Raw genomic sequence first — 9,718 nt, forward strand, 5'->3', positions numbered from 1 at the left:
CATGCACAAAACGACCATTTGCCCTCACACTTACACCAAAGGTCAATTTACGATGCTGCCATGCATGTTTTTGGAATGTGGAAGGAAACCAGAGTACCCAGAGAAAACCCATGCATGCACAGGGAAAACATGCAAACCGTACACAGAAAGGGAATCGAAATACGTATGTTGAAATGTACTACAGCAACCTGTCATTAAGTATTTTGACATAATGGCACTTTTTACAAACTAACTAAAATGTGCTGCGATAATTTATTTAGAGGCATTAAGAAATTACATAAACACGACAATTTCTGATGTTGATGGCTCACTGGAGTGAAAAAGCGAGTAAATCCAGTTGCACTTGTGCTGCAACTTTTTGACGTCAGGTGCTTTCCTCACTTTGGAAAGACACGCACAATCGCATGTCAAAGAGCAAAGTATATCTTTACTTCACAAGAGCGACAGGCTCTTAGTCAGAACAATCACAGGCTTATGTGTTGATGTGTGAGTAAAGTGCTGAAGAGTTGACATTTACCATGAACAGGCGACAAGGACGGACCTTGAGCATGATGCCACATTGCTATTATGAAGGCTATCTGGAGAAAAGGTCATTTAAAGATAAGGTAAGATGAATGGGATGAATGACCAAAGTGAGAATCGGAAAGCCTTTAATAGTCCCACAATGGGGAAATTTGGAAAGAGAATGATAAGCGGGTTGGAAAATGCATGGAGGCAATTTACTTATAAAATGGAAATGCTTCATTTTCTATGATTCCAATTGCATCGGTCCGTTTGACGCAATCTTTGTAAGTTGCTGGGTTTTATCTCATCCATCCATTTCCAATATTGTTTATCCTTAAAGATGGTAGCGGGGAGTTACTGGAGACTAGCCAAATTGACTTTAGGCGCAATTCAGAGACAATGCACAAATGACCATTTGCACCCGTCACTCAGCGGTAACCGATCCCCCGCTTCCCACATACGCAGGTCATGCCAGTGTACTACTATACTATCAGGAACTGTTTTTAAATCAATCCATGTGAAATCGTTGTATTTTATGTTTTTCAACGTATGCATTTTGGCCCTCAAAATGAATATGGCTGATATTGACATATACACAATGTTTTTTGGATAGCAGTGGATACTTTTTTCACAATTTCAAACCAAATTTTGAACAAATCACATCATCACCCCCGCTACCCCCCCAAAAAAAAACAATCACATTAACAGTGCCATTTCAAATTATTGATTTGATAAATGATATTGTCCGAATGAATTCATTTGTGAGTGGTCATAATACACTAAATATTGGTTAGATTGCTGTCTGGTGGTAGTCATAATAAAAATGGAAGAATATTTATTAGCCTTAATGAAGTTATTTAAAGGACAACCAACGTCACTTTTTTGTTTCTTAACTGACACCAGAAAAACGTTTTATAGCATCTAAAATACCCAAAACACGCAGTATGATATTTTTATTCCAATGCAAAACCAATAAAAACGACTTAAAGTGTCCAAAATCTGCAAAAAATTGAGCTGCGAATTGGGCCAAGACGTCTTGCATTGCTGCAGAATCAAAACAATAGCTTCAGATTCGGAGAATATGCTTTCTTGTTACACATCCAGTTATGAATATGATTCAAATAGTTCTGAAGAGGAAAGCACACATGTTTGCAATTGATTAAAGAAGTCCTTCCGTGTCATTTTGAGGCATCTGGACTGCAATGTAGCGTCCCAGAAAAGAGGCAGAAAATGGCGACCAAGCTCCCTGTGACGAATTCATCAGCCCGTTTCCACAGGCTGATAAATTCCTTATATGGAGCTTGGTCGCCCTCTTCTGGCTCTTTTTGGTGCAATACGTTTTCAGACTAAACAAGCACAGCAAAATGCATTGACGTGATGGAAGGACTGCTACAATGTGTCCTTTTTTTTCGGTCAGGGGCGTTCCTTCAGTGACGTCACGTACGGACTCGTCACCAACTCAAAAACAAGATTTCTGTAATATTCGGCGCGAGTCTTAAAATGTAAAATATAGCTATGTATATGCGGTGGAATCTTATTAAAATACGTTCAGTAGAAGTCATTTGAAGCCATTTTACAAATTATGGACACAACTTCTCCGGAGATGTCGGTTGTCCTTTAAGTCCAGACAAATTTGAAAATGATTGAGCCATGGAAAAGGACGATGGGTTACCTCATTTTGGTGAAGAGATTTTCTGCCTTTACTCCCGTTAAAGAAAATTTAGTTTTCATTATACTTTGCTAAATTCCGAACATTCATCATCCCCGTGTCTGAGTCTTCCATTAATCTCCAAGCCTCACTTTGAGGATGTTTGTTTTTGCGGAAGCTGAAGCCGAGTTTCACACCCGTATGTTGGAGTTGCCCTTGTGTCAAACTGTTGAATCAGTAACTGTGCTGAATGCAATCTGGGAGTGCTCCAAATATGTCAAAATTAGATGCAAATCTTGATTTAGAGACCGCTATTCACCTCACAGATGTGACCGTTGATGACAAAAAGTAATTGACTTCGACAACTATTGTTTCCCGTAGCCCACATGTGGGTTATTTGTGCACCCATCACTCCCCCTCCGCCTTTTCATTGTGCGCGGAAAAATTCAGTCACAAGTTAGACCAAGAGCAGATTTTTGTCAGCGTGCTTCTTGCACCAGAAAGCAACGGGAAGTACCTTTCTCTATTCTTTAAACGTCATCAATTTGATAAAACGAGCAGCAGTCAATCAGTTTTTTTTTCCAATCACCAACATTACAGTCATGCAGAAATCTGTCTCCAAAGTCAAGCAAACCTTGGTGTTACAACCGATCATCTGGAGGAAAAACTGCACAAACGTGTTAAATGTGCTCTTTGGCCTTTGGCATTTTTTTTAAAATTATTATTATTTATTTTTATTTTTCGTTTGGCAAGTGAGTGTGAGATGAAACCACAGAAAAATAGCAACAGAGGAAACTGTAGTGCCGGAAGCGAAAAACGGATTGCAACACTCATCAACACAATACGAGTAATGCAATTAAAGGACAACAAATGCAATTAAATATAAATTATCAGCGCACATTAATAATGACTAATGTGCAACCAACCAACGAAACGTGCCAACAAAATGGCACCTTCGTATGGACCGTTACATGTCAGAGATTTTAAAGCAGTGAATGTAAAGCACCATCTCCAAATATTCAAAACTAAAGTCCAGAATATGTAAAAACATCTGAAAACGTGTTCACAAACTCTCTCTGTCAGCTCTTCCTGACCTGGTGCCGTTTGTATTCTCTCAATGTGCAAAACTGACAGAGACACACCCATAAATCATTGAATTGGATTAGCCTTTCCTCGTCTCGCAGTGGAGAAATTTACATTACACTGCAGCAAAGTGATGGAAGGAAGAGGAAAGGAAAAAGTATAAAAACAAAATACAGGAGCTGCTGTAAAGGCAGCCATTCTCGCAGCGCCATCTTGAAATCAAAACAACAACAAAAAAGATATAAAATGATGGAGATGTAATAATAGGTAAAAGGGGTTCGATAACGTATTAACTTGAGAGTGGAGCATCATTTTACCCATCCAACTTCAGTAAAAAAAAAAAAAAAAAGATTGAATACATTTTTGTGTTGATCAAAAAAAATCCCATCATATATCTTGAAGTTTGAAACCTGAAATTTGCCCAAATGTGAAAAACCTCTAGGGCACTTGTGTCAAAGTCAAGGCCTGGGGCCAAATCTGGCCCTACACATCATTTTATTCGGCCTGCAAAAAGAAATCAAGCATGTCAAGTGCCATGATTCTTACTAAAGTCGCTTATCTCTCATCTGTCTCCTTCCGGCTGTCACTTTAGAAAACTCGCAAACTGTGGACTTGTCTGTGTGGGAATACGCTTTACTTCTTCAACGACAAGAGGGACACTGATGTAAGTCACATGGATTTAAACATATTTAAAATTGCGTAGCATTAAATGCTTCATCATCTCTCTGAGTGTTTTCTGTAATCAGGGTGCAAACTTGCTAAATGTTAGCATTGCAGGTGACCACATTAATTAACAACTAGTTAGATAAATTATTAACATTTTTGCAAATATTGCTTCTATTTTGGAAAACAGTGATCAACAGTTTTGTCTATTAATTTAATTTAAAACAGATTCTTATCTTACAGACAGTGTATTGTCGGTGTTCAAACACCTGATATGTTTCGGCGTCTACTTCCGCCTTCGTCAGAGTATTAAATACGGTATTTGAACACAGACAATACACTGTCCGTAAGTTAAGAATCTGTTTTAAATTTGATATCAAGTAGACAGGATGAATTTAATACAACTATTACGTGATAGTTTTGTCTATTTTCTGACCAAAATCAGAAACTGTAAAGATGTAAAATCCTCCTCAAAGTTGCCTTTCCTGTATTTACGGTGCACTGTTAGCACGTTAGCTGAATGTTGAACTGTGTTTTTACAGTACATTGAAAAAATGGAACTCACCGGACCCCTCGTGATAACAGACGACAATACTGTGGACTGCAATTTGGACGCAGCCAAACTGAACCTACATACCAAAGACAGCGACATCAAATTCTGTGTAAGTAAAAAAAAAAGATGACATAAATGCAATTGATAAATACACATGAACGTTCATTTCGCAATAAATCTTTTTTCCCCCAGGCTCCTAATGCAGAAGCTCGAGAGCTGTGGAAGGGCTTTATTCAATCCGTGTCTGAGGTTTGCTTAATTTCTCACTCTTATAATTGATATTCTAGATCACTAGTGTCAAACTCTCGGCCTGGGTGCCAGCTCTGGCCCACCACATCATTTTATGTGGCCCACGAAAGGAAATCAAAGTTGTCAATTGGCATGATGCTTGCTGAAATCTGTACCAAATTTGTTTCATTCTCATATGTAATAAATAACTGCAATATTGTAAGGATTTTCTACTAGCCAAACGCCTCATTATAGTAAATTAAATATTTGAATAAACCGTTCTTCTTGACTTCTTTTCATGACTGCAGTCATAACGGCACTTCAAGAGAAACCGTAACTAAAATGTAACCCGTGACCAAAAAAAAAATGGGTTTGACACCCCTGTTGTAGATGACTGTTGTAGATTACAATATTGTTTGAAGTGTTACATGAAGTTGAGGCGTCGTGTATATGTTGCAGCTGTCGGTGCCATCGATGCTGAATCTGTTGCCAGGCCAGATGCTTATGCTAGAAGAAGTGGTGAAAAAGGAGAAGGAGAGACTTCGAAATGTTCAACAGTCTTCTCCCAGTATTGATGTAGAGCCCGCAACGGAAATGCCAGAGTGAGTCTTCATATTGACGACATGGAAACAACAGGTCTTTATGGTTTTCCTATAGGTCACCAGTGTTAGATAAGGTGTATGTCTACTTATGTAGTGCAATTGAAACTCCCCCCAAAATATTTTCAATGTGACGACAGCAGTGCTTTAACGGGAACTGCTTAAACTTGTTTTTGTATGCCTCATAATGTTTTGCTACATCCCAGTTAAGTTAAAATGTGAAGTGAAAATTAGGGTTACAATAGTTTGGGATTTGTCATTATAATAGATTTTTTTTTTGATAATTCGGTTGAATCTTTGCTGTTTTTAAGTTCTTTTGCTTTTCTGTTTTGCGAGCGGGTTAGTGTTTTTATTTGTTTGTCTCTTTTTGAAAATGCTTCAATTTCAACGAGTGTTAGTTTTCGTATTAGTTTGACGTTTAATGGTTGAGTATTTGAGAGCAGGTTTAAAAAGAAGACAGACCTACAGGTTTTAAATCGAAGTAAGCTACATGGCATTTTCAAAGAACCGTTTGACCTTTCTCCTTTTATACAGCCACACATGACAAATTTCATGCATCGAAATCAGTATTGATAGATATACATTGTTTTTGTTTTGTATACGTAACGAGGTTAACATTTATCCATTCTCAATCTGTATTTCGAAATAGTATCTCGTCACAGAAGATTACATAACCCGCCACCATAAATTGTCCTTTCGCTTGTTAGCCTGCCAACTGCTAGCATGTTAGCGCTTGACAAAAATCCTCACTTCGTTGTGATCTATCACATAGCTGTTTTCACCCGGTGTCCCGCACGGAAGCAGAACTTCTGCTGGAGCAACAGTTAGGCCGAGGAAACCTGTTGTTGAGGCCTAACAGGAATGGCAACGGCTTTGCAGTCAGCACCAGGGAAGAGATGAATGGGTACGTACGCATGTATACTCGCACCGCAATCGCTAAATATGTACCACACCACTGATTGGGAAACATTGCGTTCCAAAACATCTACACACATTGTCTATTATATTGTTATTGTTGTGAATCTTTATTTTTTTTAAAGACGTGTTTGTGTATTATCTTATCATTAGGCCAATCTTCAAACATTACCTCGTGAGGCGCAACCAGGACAACGGCTTCACCATCGAAGTGGACACTCCCGTGAGTACAATTGGTCGTCGTTTCCGAAACCTGTTGTCAAAATAGAAACAGTTAATTACAGAAGAGAAATGAATGCCTCTTTTTTTAATCCATTGTCTGCGATGGGTGTTGCACCACATGTCAAAGTACAGTATACATAATGAAAGGTTAAAGTAGTTTCGATAATTAATCAGAGCAAGGCAAATGCAGTTTTGTTTATATAATACATTGTTTATATCATTCCATTTTTTTTCACAGCAGAGCAAGGAAAAAAATGGTATAAAGCAAGTAATTCAGTGAAAACTGCTAAATACCCAAAATCAAGACACTTGGTGTTGACAAAGCGCAATTGTGACTTGGAATGAATTGAGTTATATGTCGACTTGAATTTGTTCCAGTTAGTGACACTGTGGCAAACATGAACACTTGAGGCCCACTTTGGACATTTTCACTTCGCATTGAAACATTATTTATTTATTGAGTTAGTAAATTGACAGCGGTTGAGGGTTCGAATCCCGTTTTTCTATGTGATTGCATGTCATTCATATCCTCTCATGTTGACATTGTTGGTGCGTGCGTGTGCAGGTTACGTGTGCCTCGTTGCACGACATTGTCGTTTACTTCTTGGAAGCGACAGAAGGAGCTCTGAGGCCTCTTATTCGGGAGGAAACCTATGAGCAAAACATATGTAAGGACTTTTTTTTAGTATTTTCTGTGTTGTGTCGCCCTCATAAATGGGACTATGTACGTATGTACATATCTGTATGTACGTACATGTACATATCTGCATGTACGTATGTACATATCTGTCTGTCTGTCTGTCTGTCTATGCATATATTTATCTATGTACTGTATTTATTTATTGTAGCATACATTGGCTTGGACAATGAAAACGGAGAGAAAAGGGTGCGCGGACCCTCCATGCACTTTACGCTGCCAACGCAACAGCCCAAATCAGGTATAAACACTCACAGATCAGATCAGAAAAAGTAAATACTGTCACAAAACGTTTCCCCCATAAATTCTTAGAGCTGGAGTTTTTTTAAACTAAAGAAACATGTAATGTACTCCATAACACATCATATTAATTTGATTATTTCCGGAAATGTCCAAATCAAACATTAAAATTGTATATGCTGAATACATTTGTAGAAACCAAATGTAAAGTTTATGGATGCTGTCAAAGAGGACATGAAGGTAGCTAGTGTGAGAGAAGAGGATGAACGAAACAGGGTTAGAAGGAGGACACCGATTCGCTGTGGCCACCCCTGAAGCGAAAAGCCCAAAGGAAATGAAGATTTGTAGAAACCACCAGAAGAAATTTAATTAAAAATAAATACATAAAAAAAACTGTGATTTTACAGATTCTAAGAATCTATTCATTTGATGAGTAATAAATCAGGTTGAAAAAAGTATGTGACATTTTGTTTAAGAAATGTTCTGGCGAAAAAAAGAGAGCCCCAGAGGTATTTTTTTTTTAAACACTGGACGTTGATGGAGAATTAGGTTGCATTGTAAATAGAAAAAAATATATTATTGAGCAAAATCAACAGTGATACAAAAAAACTAATATTGGTCAAACTTCCCACTTCATTCTTTGTTAAAAAAAAACTGATGAGGCCAATTGTTGCGACTGTTTGCAGTCAAAGGCTTGTCATTGAGTGACACCATTGTTTGTGTATTTTCCCACAGCTCTGCCAAGACTCCCGAGTGAAGACGGAGAGGAAAATATCTACATGAATAACAATCGTGAGTATTTATCCAGGAGGCATTTCTTTCATATTTTTATAATCTTATTAACTCACCGTCGTCATTGCTTCACAGATCACAAAGATACCCTTGCGGAGCGCTTGCCAGGTGAGTCTCTTTTACTTCTCTTTTTTTTTTTTTTTTTTTTTTACTGTTTCCTACTATTTCCATTGGCTGGCCTATCTGAACAGATGCGTTCATGGCAACATCTCCCAAATGGCACACTCGAATCCTCATCCCCCCAAAAATCATCTCTTTTCAGGAGACCCCCAACAATGTGTTCAAATAGCAACATTACACCATCAAAGAGAGCAAGACATTCTCAACACTTTAATTTGGTAAATAAAATGTGAATATAACATCCACGACTAGTAATCAAAATATGAAACATACCTGATTGTGACTTGGGAGGTTTCGGCGTTATGATTTGTATGTCTGCCAGTAAAGTTTTGTAGCAAAACAAATAATGTCAAAAACAGTTCTGAATGATGTAAATACCGTATTTTCCGCTGTATAAGGTGCACCCAAAAGCCTTGATTTTCTTCAAAAGATGACCCTGCGTCTTATACACCGGTCGGTGCGCCTTATATGGGAAGTAATATTGAGCCACAACAGGTGTTGCAACTACTGTCAGCAGCCACGACTCCATTTCTCCCTGTAGAAGAAGTCGTGCGTAACCCCAGCCTTTACTGTAGTAGTTTATAATGTGGTGTGCCTTATATTTGGAAAACTGTTTTCATTCATTGAAGGTGAACCTTATAGTCTGGTGCGCCTTATACACCAAAAATACAGTAATTGAAAAGTGATTCGATAGATTGAGAGAAAATGAAAACAGATGTCTTACATGCGTGCGATTTGCCGTCTGTGCAGAGCCCGACAACAAAACGGCTGGGAAGTTGCAGAAACCTCCGACGCCCGCCCCGCGCAAATCCCCACCGTCTCACTCACCGGGCACCATCACCAGGTCCACGCACAGCAGGGAGCCAAAGTGGAGGAACCACACAGACCCCCACGTCCAGAGTACGTTGATGGCAATTTAATGCAAGATGCCTCGGTCCAATTTAATTATAAGTCACAAGGCCAACGAAAGTATTGACATATGGAAGCCATGTTTGTCTTGGAGTGGTATCACGCAGCCACATTTTTTTAAATTATTATTCTTGCCACCAGAATGTGTGGATTGACTTTTAATGTCCTTGTCCCCGCAGCCATATCGGAACTCAGGATGAGATTCGAGAAGAAGGCCAAGTGTACCGACTGACAGTACGCCAGCCCCGCAACCAATCAATCAATGTGAACGTTTTTGGACGACATCTCTGTCGCCATGACGCCCTTACTGCACTTTCTTTCCTTCCCTTGGACACTACGCTGCAAATGTGCTGGGGACATTTTTAGCATTTTCAGTGGGCTTCGATCAACGTCCCCTGCATGTCTACAAGCTGCTGACGGTTCGTTTTTGACATGAATTGTACACACTGTGACTGTGACAGTGGGCGCAGATGTAAATAGAGCCAACACGTAATTTGACTGTGGTTTTCTACTGAATGTATATTATTGGATTTGATGTCAATAAA

At 38.9% G+C, this 9,718-nt stretch overlaps 1 protein-coding gene across 1 annotated transcript; it reads left to right on the top strand.

Annotated features, from left to right (window-relative positions):
• The first annotated feature begins 421 nt into the window (after positions 1-421).
• On the top strand, positions 422-9,708 carry LOC148895546 (signal-transducing adaptor protein 1-like). Its single transcript, XM_089000692.1, has 13 exons — positions 422-605; positions 3,828-3,899; positions 4,441-4,560; positions 4,644-4,700; positions 5,139-5,281; positions 6,051-6,182; positions 6,347-6,416; positions 6,981-7,083; positions 7,264-7,353; positions 8,088-8,144; positions 8,220-8,252; positions 9,015-9,164; positions 9,353-9,708. The coding sequence occupies exons 1-13, from the start codon at positions 519-521 to the stop codon at positions 9,403-9,405; spliced, it is 1,167 nt and encodes a 388-aa protein (XP_088856818.1). The 5' UTR covers positions 422-518; the 3' UTR covers positions 9,406-9,708.
• Positions 9,709-9,718: the final 10 nt, after the last annotated feature.

Source organism: Hippocampus bargibanti, linkage group LG07 (genome assembly GCF_051943395.1).
Source record: "Hippocampus bargibanti isolate YZ-2025 linkage group LG07, ASM5194339v1, whole genome shotgun sequence".
Classification (NCBI taxonomy): Eukaryota; Metazoa; Chordata; class Actinopteri; order Syngnathiformes; family Syngnathidae; genus Hippocampus; species Hippocampus bargibanti.

What these genes read in the sequence shown, in the direction of transcription:
- LOC148895546 (XM_089000692.1), top strand. Translation starts at nt 519, where the DNA reads ATGAACAGGCGACAAGGACGGACCTTGAGCATGATGCCACATTGCTAT. An exon ending in ACAGCGACATCAAATTCTGT is followed by an intron (nt 4,561 to 4,643) that starts GTAAGTAAAAAA and finishes TTTTTCCCCCAG; the next exon opens with GCTCCTAATGCAGAAGCTCG. An exon ending in CCATCGAAGTGGACACTCCC is followed by an intron (nt 6,417 to 6,980) that starts GTGAGTACAATT and finishes GTGCGTGTGCAG; the next exon opens with GTTACGTGTGCCTCGTTGCA.